Source organism: Monopterus albus, unplaced genomic scaffold (genome assembly GCF_001952655.1).
Source record: "Monopterus albus unplaced genomic scaffold, M_albus_1.0 scaffold3.1, whole genome shotgun sequence".
NCBI classification, from domain to species: Eukaryota; Metazoa; Chordata; class Actinopteri; order Synbranchiformes; family Synbranchidae; genus Monopterus; species Monopterus albus.
In genome coordinates this window covers 10,441,802-10,461,990 of record NW_018127883.1, presented here as the reverse complement: position 1 = coordinate 10,461,990, position 20,189 = coordinate 10,441,802, and the positions used below count along the sequence as shown (strand labels likewise).

At 39.5% G+C, this 20,189-nt stretch overlaps 1 protein-coding gene across 5 annotated transcripts in view; it reads left to right on the top strand.

Moving 5' to 3' along the window:
• Positions 1–19,324, top strand: part of dpp6a (dipeptidyl-peptidase 6a) — a 163,665-nt gene extending 144,341 nt beyond the window's left edge. For all 5 annotated transcript variants that reach the window (XM_020602865.1, XM_020602845.1, XM_020602875.1 and 2 more), the window contains 19 exons: positions 129–249; positions 7,098–7,252; positions 7,436–7,533; positions 7,820–7,943; positions 8,024–8,062; positions 8,182–8,289; positions 8,413–8,504; positions 9,043–9,090; positions 9,194–9,312; positions 10,159–10,230; positions 12,550–12,657; positions 12,999–13,068; positions 13,695–13,889; positions 14,410–14,464; positions 14,577–14,676; positions 15,378–15,436; positions 15,527–15,599; positions 15,677–15,750; positions 17,840–19,324. In XM_020602865.1, the coding sequence (XP_020458521.1) occupies positions 129–249; positions 7,098–7,252; positions 7,436–7,533; positions 7,820–7,943; positions 8,024–8,062; positions 8,182–8,289; positions 8,413–8,504; positions 9,043–9,090; positions 9,194–9,312; positions 10,159–10,230; positions 12,550–12,657; positions 12,999–13,068; positions 13,695–13,889; positions 14,410–14,464; positions 14,577–14,676; positions 15,378–15,436; positions 15,527–15,599; positions 15,677–15,750; positions 17,840–17,989 (1,860 nt within the window). In that variant the 3' untranslated portion in view covers positions 17,990–19,324. The remainder of the gene's footprint in view (positions 1–128; positions 250–7,097; positions 7,253–7,435; positions 7,534–7,819; positions 7,944–8,023; positions 8,063–8,181; positions 8,290–8,412; positions 8,505–9,042; positions 9,091–9,193; positions 9,313–10,158; positions 10,231–12,549; positions 12,658–12,998; positions 13,069–13,694; positions 13,890–14,409; positions 14,465–14,576; positions 14,677–15,377; positions 15,437–15,526; positions 15,600–15,676; positions 15,751–17,839) is intronic.
• The last annotated feature ends 865 nt before the right edge of the window (positions 19,325–20,189 follow it).

Genomic DNA, 20,189 nt, shown 5'->3' with positions numbered 1-20,189 from the left:
GTCAAAGTCCTTAGCGCAATAAGATATTCAGTGTCACTAATGAGCTCTTTTCCTGGATTTTCCAGTTTCATATCTTGCATATCAGAATTTGGATTGAAGATGATTTCCTCTTGTTGTGCTTCTTGCAGATCTTTATTTTTGAGAACAACATCTACTATCGGTCTACAGTGGAGAGCCGTTCCATTCGCTTGGTTTCCACTGGCAAGGAGGGCGTTATCTTCAATGGGCTCTGTGACTGGCTCTATGAAGGTAAAACTTTAGAGTTAAAATGAGCAATGGTTAGCTCACCCACATCACAAACTGACTCACTCCTGTAACTTAACAAAAGAGATGTTCATGAGTCAAGAAATGGAAGTTTGAGTCTACTCTGAACTCTTTGCGGTGGGAGTCTGAGTCAAGTCCCAAACCATTAATTTTGAGTCCAAGTCAAGTCTCTCATGTTTCCATATGTCTATTCCAAGAGTGTCTTCTCCTTTAACTTCAGTTTTCTCTGATGTTTTCTGTAGGGGTGGTATCAGAGTAAAGGTACTGTACATAATTTCAGGAATACGCACAACTACCTTTCTATGATTCTTCTTTAGAGTAAACCTGTAGGTTTGGACCTTGAGTCTGCAATGAAGTTTCTATCATGTAGCTGCTGTAACTTCCACCTTTCAATCAAAGCTGTCAAATCAACCAAAGTGCACCTTTTTTCATATCATCAAATACCTTATTAAAAATAAACTTGCCAAAAATGACCATTTGTACGCACATCTGCATGATAATATTGACCAAAAACCACAGAAATGACTTCTGGGAAATATTTATTGTACTTCAGTTGTTTGTTGGCTCATGTCCCATCCACTAACGTGGAGGAAGCGGGCACGGTTTATTACCCATTCTGCAACTTTACCCGTTCGCCACCCAGCCACTAGAGGGAAATTGAGTGTTGGTGGCTCCACTTCTGGGAGCTCTTAGCCTGTCCATTGTTTTTACAGTCAATGGTTAAAAGCACAACTCCCGGCACCGGATATGTTAAAATCAGGAAAAGTAAAACTAATTGGCTATATTCTTTCAGGAGTGAGAAAATTTAATTTGGATGAACTAACCCTTTAATTAATGAATCAGCCACTGTCCCAGACAAAATGGTGGTGACCAATATCAAGAGTTTCGTCTCCCTCCATCCTGCTACTATAATTATACTCTGCAGGAACGTGTATTAGCAAATAAAGACATGAGATAGTATGACTACCCATCATCTGCAGCACCATTAGTATTACTGGCATAAAGCACTTGATTTCATTGAGCTAAATTAAAAGAAAGTATGCCATTTCCCCCCTGCTTTACATTGCCCTGAAAATGAATTAATGTTCTACCTCAGTTGGTTTGCATTAATGCAGGAGCAGCGAAGTGCTGTTCACACTCTGAGTCAGATGGCACGGTGGTGCCACAGATCAGTGCTCACCTATGCACCTCACAGTACAAAAAAAACGGGACAGTCGCTGCGTTAGCTTTCAGCTAATGAATTTCTGTCTGTTGCAGTGGGTGTACTCTCTGCTCCAGTGGAACAGTGTTTTAATAACAGAGCAAGAGGGAGCACACAAGACCCCTGGGTAAAGAGATAGAAGCACAGATAGCCTTTGATATAGAGCAAGTTGTTCATTCTTGAGTAACACTATAAAACAATACAAATCTCTTTGACATTGTGAATGGCTACCACCTGGGAGGCCTCTAAGGATTTAAATGCTCAGACTGTGGTTATCTGAGGTCACCAGTGCATCAGGACAGAAGCTGTGTGGGTTTCTTTTACAAGGCTCCCCTGTTTTTATTTAATGCTGTTAACCCGCAGCTCCTTTTATCTCCACATTAGCCAACCTGACATTTGAACCCAGGTCCATCCTTCAAACGAAGAAGTAGAATATCCAAGGACTATATCCAGTTTCATGCAGTTAAACATTAATCAGTGCTGTATTGCAGTGTCTGACACCCTGACTTTTATTCCTGAGCTGCTGAAGGCCTGGTAATTGAGACTCATTTACTGACTAGATAAAACTTTGAGAGATAAAACATGGAATTATATTCATGATGTCGAGATAAAAGTGAATTAGAGGACAACAGAATTGTATTTTCTTTATAGTGACAAGTCAGTAGATGCGACACTGAAATACTTCCACTCCTTTTTTTATGATAAATGTTATTGTCCTGAGTTAACAGGACAATGTTTGCTGCTGATAGTCACTGTATTTGAAAGTGTGTTAACTTGAAATAACTACTGAATTATGATAACACAGGGTAGATAAAAAGAACTGTGTTCTGCACTAAATCTCACCTTCTGGAAGGTGAAACTACTCAGATACTGTCACAGCAGTTTTGAAATGTGCTGTGTTAAACTCAGAGGTGTTTTGACAAACTCATTTATCAGTAAGGGAAGTTGAGAACAGTTGGAAGGGTTGCAAATCACAAAGTAATGATAGGGCTAAAAGCAGGTTCGGGATGAAGTGGAACACAGACTCTGAGTCGGACCTTCTTGTCCAGCATCTGTGCTGGATCTCACTAATGCTACTGAGGGAGCAAGTCCTGTTTGATTTGATTTGATTAGATTTGATTTATTCTTTCAAGCATGTAAAGACAGTTGATATGTCAACACCCATAATTTTACACATATCCAACAAATGCTAATCCAATATCAATTTGCTTATACCTAGTACATGCTTGAATGGAGTAGGAAGAAGTCAGACTTATCCAGTCCTACCCCATGACATTATCTTACCATCATTGGTTTGCAAGCAGTATCTCTACATAGATAATTCTCTTCTACACCACACAAGTAATATACTAAAAAAAAAAAATTAGCCAGGTTAAAAAAAAATCTGGTGCAAGAAGAGTGGAAGCTGTTGTACTAGCAGAATAATTCCCATGGTTTGTTTTGGAAGGGTCACATTTGGGTGTAATATTTGGGTGTTTACATCGTTGTTCTAAATGCATTACAAGCAGCTTATGATGTCTTGATTTTTATTTTTATTTTTTTATTGTTTTGCTAATTAAAGGTCCTCTTCATTCCTCCTGATGATAAATTCCTTTTGAATACATGTATCTATAAGCCTCTAAATCGATTTGGCGCTCGACTCCTGGTGATGCTGCAATGTGCAGGGGACTTCAGAAGCCGTGCCAGGTTGTGTAATGTTTACATTCATCAGTGAGACTGCAAGGCAGAGCAGTTTTCATGCTAATGACCTGAGCCAAGGTCAAACAGAGGCTCAGACTGCCACTGAGGAGAAATGAGGTCTCAAGCACTGCCTGTTGCTGTGCATCAGACTTGATGCTGAGGGGTGAAAGGCTGGCAACTGATCTCCCCAGGCTTGAATATCCTCTGGCTTGCATTGCTAATCCATAAATGGTTGTGTGTGTTTGTAGCATGCATGCAGGAGAGATGGAAAGAGATAAGAGAAGAAGAAAAAATAGAAGCCAAATTAAGAAAGACAAGACGCAGCTAAGAGCTCGTTGCTGTGTGTAATAGTCCAAAACGCCTCAGGAGAGTCTCAAGTGTTCTGTCGTCTGTTTGCTGTCTGATTATTGAGGCTGTACTAATACTGACACATCCTGCAGAGCGGAGCAGCCGGAGGAAACAGCTGTATATTGGGCTTTGGCGCATTGAGATAAAAACCCGGCATTGCTTTGTTTTGAGTCATGTTTGCCCCATACATGTTTGCTAGATGGCTGTTTGCATCAAAAGGTTTGTTCATGGCGCTGTTTCTGTTTATGGCTGTTTGTGTCAGAGCCCGCAGGGCACTCAGTAACCACATACAGTCATCAACACTTGTGAGCTGGAAAGGGAAAGATTAATAAAGAGAATCAAAATGTTGGTTTAGTTAGTTGCGAATGCAGTTTGGAAACTGTTCTACTGAACTTACTGGTGAACAAAACCATCTTTTTATTCCTGTTCAAAGGCTGAGTATGACTCAATATGATGAGTAAACTGAACCTGAGGTGTAGAATTGGAGGAAAGCTTTTTTAAGTTACAGCTGCATAGCAAAAGAGATGGAGATCGAAAAATAAAATCTGTTAAAAATGTTTTTACTTTCAGGAAAATGTATCTGTGGGACTATTGTTGAAATGTGTCCATGGTTGCTAAATCCTCCCAATATTTCTTATTTTCAAAAACAGCAGATTGTAACAGCATTTTCTTCCTGCACCATCTTTGGACTGAGCCACAAACTGTAAATGAGGCTTTGTATACATTGTAAAGCCTTGCCTTGTCTGTTCATACTTAATTAGCACTTGCACTGTCACTCCAGTGTGCATAGTGGTAATGTTATGGCATTTATAGTAACAGGTTTTTTTTTTTGGCATGCTGGGTAGAAAACTAGATGACTGCTTGTCAGCGAGCCAGGAAGAGGATGTGTCCCTGCTGTCAGTTTTCAACTCAAGCAAACTTTTCCATCTCGGAGATTATCTGATTTTTGCACTGCCATGTCTGTTTAGTTACAGTGGTTCACAATTAGTTAGCAGACCAATAATAGGTCCAGGATGTTTTTTTTTTATATTTTATTTAGTTTTGTCCTTAATCTAATACAATACATTATCTGTATTAGTGTCTTGGTTATCTTTTGCCAACAAGTTATGGTGATAGTTTTCATTTACAGATAACCTCATGTATTTCCTTAAGACAAAACAGATTTCTTAATATTTAGTTAATATTAATAATTAATCTGTGAACTAATTCTATTTAACTGTCTGGGTTTGTTTTTAGCAGCTCCTTTTGATTGTACGATATGGAAAGAGTTTTGTCCTGTGCCTGCTGCTAAAGGTGACAGCAGGATTGATGCTAATGTCACCTCTGATTGTTAATATGTACTACAGGCTATAAATATAAGAACACACAAGAAAAGCAGTTGGAGTGGGCTAAAATTCTTCACTAGACACTAAGAGCGAAGAATAAAAACTGCATTTCTATCTGCACTACACTGCTTTGTAGTTTTAGCATGCGACACTTGTGCCCTCTGCTGGAAGCATGTGACCATTTTTTCTAAATTAACACTCGACTTGATCACTTTAAGTGATATAATGGCACCATACGACTAATATCCCCAGGGTGTGTTTTTGCAGTCACCTGGGATGTTTTTTATTTTCCTCATTAGTTCAGTTTTGATGAGTCTGTCACTTTGCACTCATTATTTCCCATGACCATTTGACTCGTGCTATCTCATGCATTAATACATGAATAATTACTATGTAGTAATGAGGAGCAGCCTTCAATCATCACAAAGGGACACAGTCTTATAGTTATCTCATCAAAAGTGGTTCACTTACACTCCTTGATCTCACTGCGCTCACTGCTTCCTCTTTTATTCTCACTTTCTTTTGTTGTCACACACGTATCAGGAAACCTCGAGCTACTTTCTCCTTGACTAGCCAAGGTGACTGTGCGGCCCCAGCCAAGCAGCTCTGACAGCTCCACTGTGCATGGGAAGCTTTTAAAGAACCCACTGGTGAAGTCAGCAGACAACAGCAGAACCGACCATGCGGGAAAACAGTTTTATTCTTTATTTGTTGCTGCTCTGCTCTGTTTACTGTCGGGCCTCTCTGCCAGCTGGGTGCAGGTGACACACCAAGCGGGCCTGGAGAGTAAAGACTAATTCGACTCTATTTCTCTCGCATGTTACTGACATAGAGATGGCTGGCGCTATAATTAGTTTAGCAGTGGACAGACTCTACAGGCAGAACTACTATTGCAGAGGAAACGATGCTGCATATCAAGCACAGTTATTCAAAATGCTGATTGATAGTTGATGGCTGATAATTCTCCAAACTCAGTGTCCAGTACCACAGACCAGCAGCAAGTAATGAAATTTCATTTGCAAAGGTTGTGTTGATATATGTTATAAATGTAGGCTATAACAGCAGGTTGAACTGTTTCTCTGCTGTCTGTCTCTGCTGTGTGTCATTGCCACAGACTTAATTAGGAAGTAGAATGTCACGGCCATGCTTTATGTTGTCAAAAAGTTTCCTCAGTGAGCTGTTATTTGCATAAATTCTTAATAAGTCACTGTGTTGACAGGGGTGCTTGTGTGTAACGGCAGAACGGAGGACCTAGACTGCTTGTCCCCAATTATTTTCTCTTTGCAAATGTCTGTGTGTGGTTGCTACATAGTTTTATACACACACACCTGCACACAGAGAGCCTCAAGGGAGCCCACTGCAGCACGCCACACTTCTGAAATATAAAGTGTAGTTCCTGCTTAAAATGCTATACACGCATAAAGTACACACAGATTTGTTTTAATACCTCATGTGGACTGTGCCTAAACTTTTCCGGAATTTCCAGGAGACTAAACCATAACCACTAATTGCTGATATTCTTTGGCATAGATAAGTTATTAGTTGGTACGACTTTGAAACTTAACTGATCAGTAATTCAAGGACTGAATCAAATTGTGCCAGCAAACCAAACTCATCTGCTACTTCAACAAAAGAGAGAGAGTCCTGATAAATTAGAATCTTAAACTGATTTGTTTCAAACTGAGAGAGCTCTGCTAACTTGTCTTCTTTAGTTGGAGAGCAAATGTATTTGTTGTAAATTTACTTGGTCCAAATATAGCAAGCAGGTCAGGCAGGAGTTAGCGCAGTGTATAGGGCAGAGAGGAACTTGATTTTCTTACCACTAACCTTAATTTTTAGGGGCTTTTTAGTCTTATTTAGGGGGCAGTTCTATTATTATTCATTTGTCATTTTTCTTAAATAGATTATTGGATTATTGTGATGAATTTGTCAGGTTTCTGGCACTTCGCGTTATTCAGACTACCTACTGTACACGTATGCAATAACTGCTCAACTTTACATCCATAAATCCTGTATGAGTCAGCATTTAATTTAACTTAATGAGTTTCTGTGAACACTGAGACATTCAGTATAAGGAGTGCTACTACTGATACAGCACTTTATTTTATTTTTTTTTACTTTAAACATTTTCCCTAGAACCCCTGTTAATGTCTAACCGTGACAGGAAGCAGCAGTAGGATGCTGTTGGCCCGCAGCCATGTAATTAACTTGTCTTTGCTGTTTGAGATTTTTATTCAGTGTCATTATGATTGATGGGTATTTTGCGCTGACTGTTCCAGAGGAGATTTTCCAGTCCTACATCGCCCATTGGTGGTCTCCAGATGGTGCCAGGTTAGCATATGCCACCATCAACGACACCCTGGTGCCTAGGATGGAGCTGCCGATGTTCACAGGCATGCCCTACCCTGTGGGGAGAGAGTACCACTACCCTAAGGTGCACGTTTTATCCCTTGACTGACTTTTCCCCCATTATATTTAGCAGAGTCATCAAGTTCTAAACATTTATAAAAAGCATTTTTGTTAAGATGTATTGATTTAACAGTAGGTAACAGGTTGTGTATTTCATGAAATTGTAGATGTACTGTTTGAACTCATTAAGCACATTTTCTCTGCTCAGGTGGGTGAGGAGAACCCAGTCGTCACTCTGTATGTGGTGAACCTTAACGGCCCTCTTCACACCATTGAGATGAGGAGACCTGAAGATCCCAGGATCAGGTGAAGTGTGCCCAGTGTCTCTCTGCTCAGACCTGTGGTGCAGTTAGAAGCACTTAGTTACTTTTCTGAGTCATTGTCTCATTTTGATTTGATTTGATTTGATTTATTCTTTCAAGCATATAAAACACTTGATATAACAACACACATTTTTACACACAATCCAATATCGATTTGCTTATAACTAGTACATGCTTTTCTAATATTTTTGTCATTTACCCACTGACAGTGCTGATTCACAGACCATGAAATGTAAGTAAAGTTATTTGATAATCCCTCTGTTCGTTAGTGAATACTATGTGACCATGGTGAAATGGGCCACCACCACCAAACTGGCCATCAGCTGGCTTAACAGGGCCCAGAACATCTCTATACTCACACTGTGTGAAGCTACAACAGGAGTCTGCACTAAGGTTAGTTAATTTACCATTGTGTATGGTAAATGTGCTGTGTGTATCAACGGTACCAACTGAAACCAGCCTGTTTGTTTCAGAAACATGAGGATGAAAGTGCAGGATGGCTGCACAGACAGGTGAGAATACTGACACATGTGAGGTACAGTATACTCGGATTTATATTGTTCTTCGCTTTGTTTGTTTTTTGTGTTCGTTATAGTTTAAGTCAATGCCTTTCATTATCTTCTCTCATCAGAATGAGAGGCCGCTGTTTTCCAAAGATGGTTTGAAGGTTTTCTTCACCCGAGCCATTCCTCAGGGTGGAAGGGGCAAGTTCTACCACATCTCCATGTCCATCTCCCAGGTTCAATAATAGTTCTGTGTACAGTATGATTAAGAATTAAAAAAAAAAAGATGGATAAAATCTTCAAATCAGTTCTGCATTTCACATTCTTCTCTTTTTCTGTTTACTTGTCTACACCTGAAGCCCAACACCAGCACAGACACACTGCAGTCCATCACCTCAGGAGACTGGGATGTCACCAAAGTCCTGGCCTACAATGAGGACAGCCAGCTGATGTGAGCGCCCACACACCAGCAGCAGCACCACCGCCTCACTCACAGCAGAAAAATAACACTATAGTTTTCTGTTGTGGTGAGCCTCGTGTTTTTCTTCCAGCTCAAACTGCTCTAAATGCGTTCGGTGTAAAAACGCCCCATGTCACTGTTGGGCCCGTGAGTGCTGTGATTCATCCCCATCACAGCCAGATCATTTCACACCCACATTTCTGGCCACAATACAGCAGTGATATGACCAACGTGATCACACATCTACACACCTGCATGCATATATAGAAATGCATCTTTTGTTCACATTGTTAACTTGAAACACTCCCCCACCCACAGTCTTCTTCACCAGTGATTTGGCCTTCTTCTGTTATCAAAGGATTCATCACCTCTTTCACCTCCATTATTCATTTATGAAACATTTATTATATCTCATTGAGTACTTAGGGCAAGCTTAGAGCTATACATTATAGTATACTATAGGATACATGAAATTCAGTTGCTAATTTTTTGGGGGTTCTCTCTTGGTTTGTCTCTTTTGTTTATACAGATACTTTTTGAGCACTGAAGACGGACCAAAGCGAAGGCATCTGTACAGGTAATAGTATCTCTATAGTGACTTGAAAGATGAAGTGCACAGTTTTGCTCCTTCAGTTAAAAGCTTCTGTAAAAAGTTCAGTGACCTTTCTTTGTTTCCATAGTGCAGACACATTTGGTTCTTTCAACCGCCGATGTCTATCATGTGCCTTGGCCACCAGCTGTGGCTACATCGATGGCTCCTTCAGTCACAATGTGAGCTACTTCCTGCTCAGGTGCCAAGGTAGGTAACAGAATCTTGGACTGTGCCCATTCTGTCTTTCTCTTCAAGGTACAATTAGTGTATGTAGACACATGGGGTTCTATTTTAACAGTGCAGTAGAGCAGTCCTTTGGCGCAAGGTCAATGAAGGTGTACCCAAGCACACCTGCTACTTTTATAACAGCACACCATGAATCAGAAGGGTGGATAATTAATTATTATTCTCACAGCCTGTCAAGTTACTCATTCAAAAGCTCTTTAATAACCATGATTAAAAAGGTTCCACCAAATGGAGAGTCCGCTCATCCAACTGGGCTTCTTCAAATGGGAAAGCAATTTTATCTTTTTTTATCACCCCTTTAGAAACTGCAGATCACCCATTTGTATTTGTCCTCCTCACTTCAGAGGGCTGTAGGAATTCTTATTAGAAAAAAGCATAGTGACACTGATGCTCATGTGCGGTGCTCCCAGTTTGCTTAAGGGCATCAGTCTTTTCTTTTGCTGTCCCTCGCCCCTCTGTTTTTGAGGTTTTTGGGCTAAGCTGGAGGGACCCTGCCTTTGTTTGTAGCCTCGATATGGAAAAGCTACTGCATTACATCAATCAACCTAGCAAAGAGTTTCCTCTGCATGTGAAAGACAAAAGATCTGGGATAATTCTCTCTAGTTTTTACTTGACATTATGTGTGTTTGATGAATTCAGACTTTACTCAAGAACTAATTATAGCTGTGCACCTGTATGTCACAATGGTAGTTTCATAAAAACAAAACCCGGAACGATATGAATATGAAACTATATATACTGTATATGTGTGTGGAGGTCTTGTAATATGTTTGTACCCAAGTTTTTAAACTTCCATTTTCTCCTCAGGCCCAGATATCCCATTTGTGGCCATTTATAAGACACAGAGAGATGCCCAGAGTGAGGCGCAGGACAGAGAAAGTGAGTATTCCATTAAACTAAATCACAGATTTGCATTTACAAGGCTCAGAATTTTGTTAAAGAAATTAAAATGGACCCTGTACCTAACTGCATTATAGCAACATTGAAAATGACCTTGTCAAAAGCAGTTAGACTTGTTTCCATTGCAGCACAGAATGACCACTGAGTCACTGTCTTTGAGCCAACTCCAGTATGATGACAGTAATCACATTAGTCCTCACAATAGATATCCTCATTAAATTATGGCCTGCCCAGTATCAGTATCAGCATACTGTAATTTGATTACTACAGTGTGTGTGCGCCAGTCAGCTTCTTCATTTACCACTGGGGAAGCCTTGACTGTAGTAGATTATTTGATGTGTTCAGCCGTGCAGCAGTGTTTGCCAAATTTTTATCTGCCAAACTGGTGAGTTGTCTGATTTTTAAAAGATATTTCTATCCCAACAGGCCTAAAATTAGACTGAAATCAACATGGTTGATATTCAGAAAATATGCAAAGTATTGTCATAGCAGTGCAACCAGGATGCCATAATCTTTAATAAGAAGAATCTAGGAGAATTGTCACGCTTCCAATCAGGAAATGGCAAATGGAGAGAAAGAGCCCAAGTGCAGATGCAATATGCAGACAGATTGCAGAGAAGTTTATTGTGAAAAAACAACTAAATGAGATGAACTACAGAGAAAAACAGGAGGTAAAGTTAAACTCCAAATCGAGGTTGATAACACACAGGAAGACATATGGCAAACAGTCAAGGGGAAACAGGAAGCTGAGTCCAAAACAGGTTGACACAGGGAGACCCGGGGCCTGTTCTTTGTACATGGATTAACAAGTTAGTTCAATGATTTTCTTGATGATTTCACATGATCCCAGATCAGTCATGGCAACATACCTATTTTATGTCTTGTTTCAAAAGTTAATCCTTATGTTAGTGAATCAACCCTGTCAAAGTCAAGCTTCTCAAAATGTTAAGCTCTTTTGTCGGTAGTAATGTGTAGGAGACAATTTTATTTTCCTGTTAAATTCAACACAGTACCATTGAGTAATACTGTGTATGTAATATGTACTGTGGAAACAAAACATCCAACAAATCTGTTAGAGCCTGAACCAGCTGATATTAATGGGAATGTTTTACAGATATTAAAGCAGAGGACAAAGTTTCACCTGATGAGGGTGTGAGATGATTACAAATCATCCTGGAGGCAGCATTAATATTTCAACCAAACTTCATGGCGATCCATCAAATACTTGTCAAGACATTTCATTCTGGACGACAGTCCAGAATGACTGGCATCCCTAGAGCCCCACCTGTAGAATGGCCAGTAAAAATAACTGTTTTACTGCTTTTCAATTTTAAAAGGATGTAAGGCCATTACAGGTGAAATAACACTGGCAGCTCTTGATATCAAAGTGGTATGAACATTAGCCCATAAACGAATGCATACGGAAACAGCTACTGTTGTCTACAGCCACAGTCATTACCCTACTCAGAGCTCTTCTATTTCCAGGTGTAATTGAAGTTTTCCTCCACCAGGCTGGCAGGTTTGATCTGAGTTCCTCAGTAGATGCAGTCCTGCCAGCTATTGATCTCTCTGCTAGATGCAGTCTTCTGATTGTTTACACAAACCACTGTCAACATAGATTTGCTTGTTCACCTTTTGACTTAAGCAGTCATGGCAACCTCAGGTTGTGTTGCACAAACCAGTTGTGGTTGTTGATTAAATCTATAGTATGCAAGTTTTTCAAATATATTTTGTTGTAGAAATCTGCTCCAGAGCTCGTCTTCATGTGGCAAGGTGCTGTCAAAGCCTCCTGTGACCCAGACTCATTGACCAGCACTGGCAGCAGTGCAGAGATATTAGCTTCTAAAATGTTTTGAGTGGAACTGACCTCTGACCAGTCAGATTTTCAATTATTTCTGCTTGATCAAAAACTTTTGTTGCATTCTGATTTCTTGTAATTTCATCATGACAAATATCTGGGCAGAATGTAGCAGATCGTAGCAGAGCAGGGAGAGGGAGTGCCGGGCAGAGCAGAGTGATTTGGAGTTTCATGCTAGCGCTACTTTATATAATATACTGTAGCTTTATGTACAGCTGGCTCTCTTTTCAGGAAAACCTCTCAAGGCATAAAGTTTGCTTTTAGAGAATCCGGGTCTCTACCGGCTGCAGTTTGCCTGTTTTTTTCTGGTTTGTCTTTGTTGTAGGAGGAGAGGTTCTGATATTGTGTGTAACTGTGTTATTATATCAAGCATAGCTCTAAATATTTGACTTTGTTTTACCCGAGTCCAATTTTATTGACCAATCATGTGCTGCCCACAGGTATTGTGGAAGTATATAGACTGGAGAGCAATGACGACCTGAGGCTGAAGATCAACTCCATGCAGATGCCCACAGTGGAGTACAAGGAGATGAACATGGATGACTACAGTATGTACACAGTACAGTAGACATTAAAATGCAAAGCCAATGCAAAACTGCACAATATGGTAGACTTTGATGTTTTAATTAGGATTGAATCATAAAGCACATGAGTTAGCCTGCCACCACTGTTACAACTTGAGTGATACTTAATTTTCACACACTTCACAGTTCATTCACTCTAATTAATTAAAGTCCATGTGGTTTTGTGAATAATTAATTTAACTGTAACATCCAAACTTCTATAATGCTTTTTTTTTAGATGCACATAATATGATACAAGTCCATTACTCTGCAGAGGACATGCATATACTTAAGGAATGCACATTGTGTTTGTGTCTGCGTTACAGCTTTGTCAATGCAAATCCTCAGACCCGCTGGCTTTGTGGAGACCTCACACTACCCGCTGCTCCTGCTTGTGTATGTATGAGCTTGTTTTCACGCACACATTGAAAAAGTTTGCATTAATGCCGACTTATGTCAACACTTCTGTCCAGTGGCTGTCCAGGGTTCTACTCTGGCATATTACTCAAACTCAAAGACATGCAGATTTATCCTTTGCTCTAGCTGGATAATAATTACACTAAGAAGAAGGGAACTGAACCTCTGAATTCTTTCATTAGCATCCTTTCCTTTTATGCTACAGCTAAAATCTTGACTCTTCACCATTTGTGCTGTGCCTTAACATTTCAGAGGGACCAAACTCATAATTTGCTGCATGCTGACTTTTTAATCCTACAGAAGAGCTCATGACTTGCTGTCAATGACCAAGCACTGTGCCATGTTAGCTTTAGAATAAAATAAACCTTCCAACCTTAGGTTTTATTCTAAGAATCCTGCACAATGTAGCTTAGTGTCAGCTCACAGATGCCAAATATGTTTCAAGAAATGTTCAGACAAAAAACTGCATAATATTATTTACTGACAGCTGTCTCATACTGACACAAGATCATAATTTATCTTATTATTTTAATTTTAATATAAGAAAAAAGGCAACTTTTGCAGCTGATTGTACTGATTGCTCTGCTGTGCTTGTTTGTGTGCAGGGACGGGACACCTGGTGGCCAGATGGTGTCAGAACAGTTTCACCTGGATTGGGCCACAGTGCTGGTGAGCAGCTTTGATGTAATTGTGATGCGCTGTGACGGACGAGGCAGCAGCTTCCAGGGCACGAGCCTGCTGCACCGGATCCACAAGAAACTGGGCGTGTTCGAGGAACAGGATCAGAGGGATGCACTCAAGTATGTGGAGCAGAACCGTTTTCATCTCGTCTTAAAGCCTTAAAAGCTACTGGAATATGCAAAATGGCTGCTGTACATAGCATCATCTCACCACATTCAGTCCTGATCCCAATCAGTCTTGACATTTCTAATGTTTAGGAACAGCGTATGTTGCTAAAAATTCAATTAAATTGCAGGTTCTTATCTGTGTTTACTAGTGTTGGAAGAAGTACTCAGATTCTTTGCTTAAGTAAAAGTAGAAATATCAGTGTAAAAATATCTGTTACAAGTAATAGTCTTGCATTAAATATGTTACTTAAGTGAAAGTGAAGTACAAACGTATTAGCATCAAAATATACAGTACTTAATATTGCAGTTGGTTAGCTACCTTATAACATAATTAACTACCTGTTACTCAGCGTGACACATGTCAGTAGATTCCTATAATGGTAAAACCCTTTAAGTTCCTTGTGAACATTACTGCTAAAAACACCTTGTATGTAAATATTTTCTAACCAGAACCAATGTTTGTCTTTTGAAGCTTTATTTTGAAATATCCCTACATCGACAAAACAAGAGTTGGTGCTTTTGGAAAGGTAAGATTAGTCTCAGTTTGTAGCTAAAAAGCTTCATGTATGCTGTTGTTGAACAGCAGTGGTCTCAGCTTGAGAAGCCATCTGTGATAACGTGCATTTTTCTGTGTCTCAGGTGTATGGAGGCTATGTGACCAGCCTGTTGGTCAGTGGTGAGGGGTCTCCTGTGAAATGTGGCGCTGTCCTGTCACCCATTACTGACTTTGAATTATATGGTAAGCTGTGCTTGTTTGCTGTATGTAGTAAGCAAATATAGTATCTGTGCAGCATCTTTCAGGCTGTGGCAGTGCTGTCACACAGAATTTAAAAGGAAAATGAAAGTCAGACATTGCAAATCTGGCACCTTTCCCCCTGTTCTATACATGGAATGTGTGTACTTTGTGTTAGAAGGTAAATATCCTGAGATTGTTCACCTTGACAGCATGATGGTGCTGATAGATCTAGAATGCAATCATAGCAGTGCCAGACAAAGTTAACCACGCCAGCCTCACCTCAGCTACCAATGGAATAAAATGTGTGAAATGTAGAACTGTGTGCCTCAGGAAAGTGACAACGGGAGAACGAGAGTCTGCGCTCTGATAGCTGTAGGCGCACTGAGTCAGGAAACTGCAAATTAAGGAGGAACTGGGTGTCGCAGTGAGACTGATTTCCCATCTATTTGATTTCTCTCGCTTTGCCAGAGGGGGTGAAAGACGTGTCATGACACTGTATAAGTTCAGAATTGCAAATGAAGTAGGTCTGCAATAGATTCGAGACCAGGATATATTTGAATATGGAGAAGAAAAAATCATGCTTTATCCTTTAAAATGGCCAGAGAACAAGACAGAAATAATGCACCAATCTTGCTACTGATGTGAAGTTTTCATTTGTTTTTTATATCTAAGCAGTTATTAATTAAAACTTTTTTCCCCTCCAGCCTCTGCATTTTCAGAGAGGTATCTCGGAGTGCCTAAACCTGATCCAAGGCCATATGCGGTATGATCTGACAACATTTCTTACATTTGTGATCATTATTATAGTATCAAATTGATCTAATTTGCTGCTGTATATGGTATTACTCCTTAGATGGCAAATTTAGCTCACAGAGCATCTGAGTTCATAGATAAGAAGTTTCTTATTGTCCATCCAACAGCTGATGGTAAGTCAAGAACTATAGCAAAAAAAGAAAATGAACATTTCTGGTATTTTGACATCTGTCTTGTTCTCTCTTCTTAGAAAAAGTCCATTTCCAACATACAGCAAAATTAATCTCCCAGCTCATCAATGAAAAGGCCAACTATTCCTTACAGGTATGTGGTTTTACTTATCTGCCTTTGTAGTTGCAGCAGCTGCTAATCCAGTTTTTGTGGTTCGTTCTTTCTCTGGTTCAGTTATTCTTAAACCTTTGGGAGCTTCTTGATTCCAGAGCAGAACAGAGGATTAGCCCATCACACTGCATTAATTTCACATAATGAGATTATGAGACCTTCTTGGGAGTCCTGCATTAACTCCAGGACAATTCCAATTAAAATGTGACGTACTGCAGCAGCAATGCACTGTTCGTCAGCGCTCCTGACTGACCAGCGGACAGGTTACCATGCATACATGCAGTAAGCTGGTTGCTTGAGTAGCCTTAACAGATTTTAGGTCATGGGTAAACATACAAATTGTTAAACTTTCAATTCAGAAATTCAACTCCCATGCAAAAATAATCTGTGAATAATAATAATTGCTTTTTATTTCATTTTAAAGTGAATGTCTTTTAGCTTTGGCTCTATCCTCCACTACAGATTGGCTGGTGAGAGTACTGTACTTCCTCGTTACATCAAACGTACTAACCCAAAGAACGTGCATACAGTAGGCATTAAATTAAATATGTGACCACAACTGCAATTTTACATCCAGTTTTTTAAAGGATAGGCACAGGATTTTCAAGTTGGTGTTGAAACAAGATTGATGTTCCCAACTGTACGTGAGTATAGATCGCAGTTAATGTAACAGCAGGTTTTACTGGTGCCCCAAAACCACAAACTGTACAAATATTCTGGCGATGAAAAAGTATAAACTTGCTTCAAAGTTAACGCTGAGCACAACTTGAGTAGTAAACACTGGCTAACAACAACAAACCTACACACGACTATCCCTGCGCCACAGCTCGGCGAGGAACTACCTGGGAAACAAAAAGGATTGAATTTGTCTAAAATAGATTGGAAGTTCGAAACATACCAACTCAAATTAGCTGAGTGGGACAGCTGAAGCTTCATATGAACTTTGGACCACATTTTACACATTACACAACACACATGTATTTTGTCAGTCATTTCTTACAGCGTGGAGAACAGAAGTCAGTGACTCAGACATATACTCATACAAATGGGAACGTCAGTATTGTTTTAAGAAAAATCCAAATATTTAAGGCACACTGTGTAATAATCATGAGAAAAGCCTCTACCTTTGACTACAGATTTCTTCCTGGTAGCCTTGGGGTTAAGGTGCTGGCCATGAGTTGCAGAGTCGCTGGCTCAGAGTTGGCCATGTCGTTCACCTCCTTTCTCTCTCCTCTGTAATAAAAAAAAAATACAAATCAGAAACATAACCATGTCCTGTATCCTCACATGTACCCGCTCCTGAGCCACAGCTGCCCCCATGGCTCAAAGCATGGCCAGAGCCAGGCTGCTGCTCTCTGTCCACAGCCCAGCATAAGTGCCATTACTGATGTCTGCTCTGTACTCACCTGCTAAAATTCAGTTAAAGGACAAGGTCGGTATTTCCCTGATTTGTTTTTGGACATCAATGGAGGTCTGTGGCACTGACAAATAAGATAATCCAGGAATGACAGAGCTTAATCACAAGTAGAGGCAAATCATTGTTGGCTTTAGTGTTTGTGTGTTGAAAACACTGCTAATATAGAAAATGACTGGCCTTGTATAATCCAAACACAAGAGCTTTTTACTGGTGTCCTAAATTCACAAACTGCAAAAATGTCCAGCTATCAAATCTGTCAGGTACGAACTTGTTTCCACTTCAACTCTGAGCACAACCTGAATAGTAAACACTGACCAACAGCAACAAACTTACACATGACTACTACAACATATCCCTCCGCCACAGCCCAGCATGGTACTATCCTGGGAGACAAAAAGAATCAAATGCCTAAAATATATTGTAACTTTGAAACATACCAACTCCAATTAGCATTAATGCGACAACAGAAGCTGAATTTGAGCCTCAGCCAACTTGGAAGTGAGTTTTTGCACAGAGTTGTGTATTTTGACCCTCATTTTTGTGCGACATAGAGGCATTACTTCAAAGAACATGCAGAACAGTATCATTGTGAAAAAAATGTGTAGTCAAAGGCAGCATCCTTCTTATGTGCTTGCCTTATTCTCTGTGTCTCAGATCTACCCAGATGAAGGCCACTTCATTCACAGTGAAGTAACAAGGCAATACCTCAGCCAGTCCCTGGTGAACTTCTTTGAGGAATGCTTCAGGCTACCAGAAAGTGTGCTTGAGGAGGCTCTGGAAGAAGAAAGTGAAGATGAGGGTTAGTTGGGCCTTTTAGGTCCTCCCTATCCATACGATCAACTGCCTAGCCTACATCCTGTTCCTATGCCCAAGCACAACACTGGTGTCCAGTTGTCCACAACGTGCAAGTTTCATCTGTTCTTGCTCCTTTTGTTTTGGTTCAACTTGCTGCATTTGGACTCCCTGTGTCTGCATGCTGAACCTGAAACTGCCTTTCTAGTGGAAGATGGATTTACCCTACATCCATCCTCCCTTCCTCATCTGCTGCCCTGTTTGAATCAAAAAGGCCCCCCCCAGAGGGTTAAAAAAGACTGCTGGCCTGACATGACGTTGTAGAATATACTGATTTAACAGGAAGCAGTCTCCATCACAACAGGATGATCAGCTCCTCCAAAGCAGTGGAGAGAAAGCATCAGCTCTCATACAGACTTATCAAGCAGTGAGGAGAAAAAACACCTTATAGCACATACAGTAACTCGTGGGCCTGTATATTCATCAAATTCAGACTCCAGATGAACGGCAGTGTTTCTGAGGGGTGTCTGGAATTGTGCAGATACCAGAAATGTTACTATTTTTAAAGTTGTGAAGAACTTTTCATGTTGGACTGTGGTTGTGTTTATTGTTACAGTAAGTAAAATAGCACAGAAACATTAAGTGATTACACATTTACATTCAGTATTCATGTTTTCATTTTATGTATTTCAGTGATGTTGACAGCATTTCATAACTAGCAAAATGTTTGGAGGTAGAAACACCATGGGTTTCTTATTGTTCGGTTAAAAAAACTATATATATATTTATTAACTTATTTTACTCACTGTGCCTTAGAAAACATCCTGCTGCTGGGCTGCATTATAAATTAAAAGAAAGCCAATTTTATAGTAATAGTTTGACATTTGTGAATCATACTTATTCACTTTTTTGCAGAGTTACATGAGAAGATGGATACCACTCTTATATCTGTCAGATACATATGACGTGACAGTTAATGGCCTAGCATAAAGACATGACTAGCTAAGCTGTAGCTCCTTTGATCCTTGCTATTAATATGATTTGGCTTCTGTATTTACGAAAAGTGTAAAAACTACAAATCCTGCTTATAGGAGGTTATGACCTGGACTATTATCTGGCCAGAAGCTGTGACATTCTGTAGTTGTCAGAAGTGCTGGTAGACAAATCTTATGTTTTTGACACAGCCAGATTAGCTGTTTTCTTCCTAAGCTAACATTCCACAGACATGGGAATGGTAAGTCTTTTCTTCTAATTTTCATCAAAAAAGCAAATAAGCACATTTCTCACAATGCCTAACTGTTGATTTATGTCTGTAAACAGATGAATTATTAAAATAAGTTTAAGGTGCTTGACTGATGAAATGTATAGTTGCAAGAAAAAGTAATGGCACTGTTTGCAGTTTCCTGATTTTCTGCATAAATTGTTCATGAAATATGATCTTCACCAAAGTCACAATCAACTAATATTTCTAAGCTGATAAAGCACAGTCATGAAGGGTTAGTTTGAGTCTTTCATGACTTTTTTTGAATACACCCCATTAAACATACACAGTGATGGTGGAAAAAGTAATGGCAACACCAGGCTTCTGGCATCACTAAATATCACCTGAAATTAGGTGTCAGCAAAGCTGGAGTCAAATCAATGAAATGAGAATGGAGGGGTGGTTTAGAATGACCTTGATTTGATTTTGATTTGATTTGATTTATTCTTTCAAGCATGTAAAGACAGTTGATATGTCAACACACGTAATTTTACACATATCCAACAAATGCTAATCCAAAATCAATTTTCTTATACTTAGAACATGCTTGAATGGAGTAGGAAGAAGTCAGACTTATCCAGTCCTACCCCATGACATCATCTTACCATCATTGGTTTGCAAGCAGTATCTCTACATAAATAATTCTCTTCCACACCACACAAGTAATATACTAAAAAAATTATAACAGAATGTTAACATTCTTACATAATTACATTCTTAAATAATTATCTTCTACACCACACAAGTAATATACTAAAGAATTATTACAAAGTGTTAACATTCATACACCACACCCACAATGTTCCATCTAATTAATCATTAAGCCTGTTCTTGCATATATCTTGATTGACACATACCTTTATATTTATGTTTAAACTCATCAATTCTATTACTATTTTTTATGTCTACACTTAAATTATTCCATAGTTTTACCCCACTTATAGAAATACA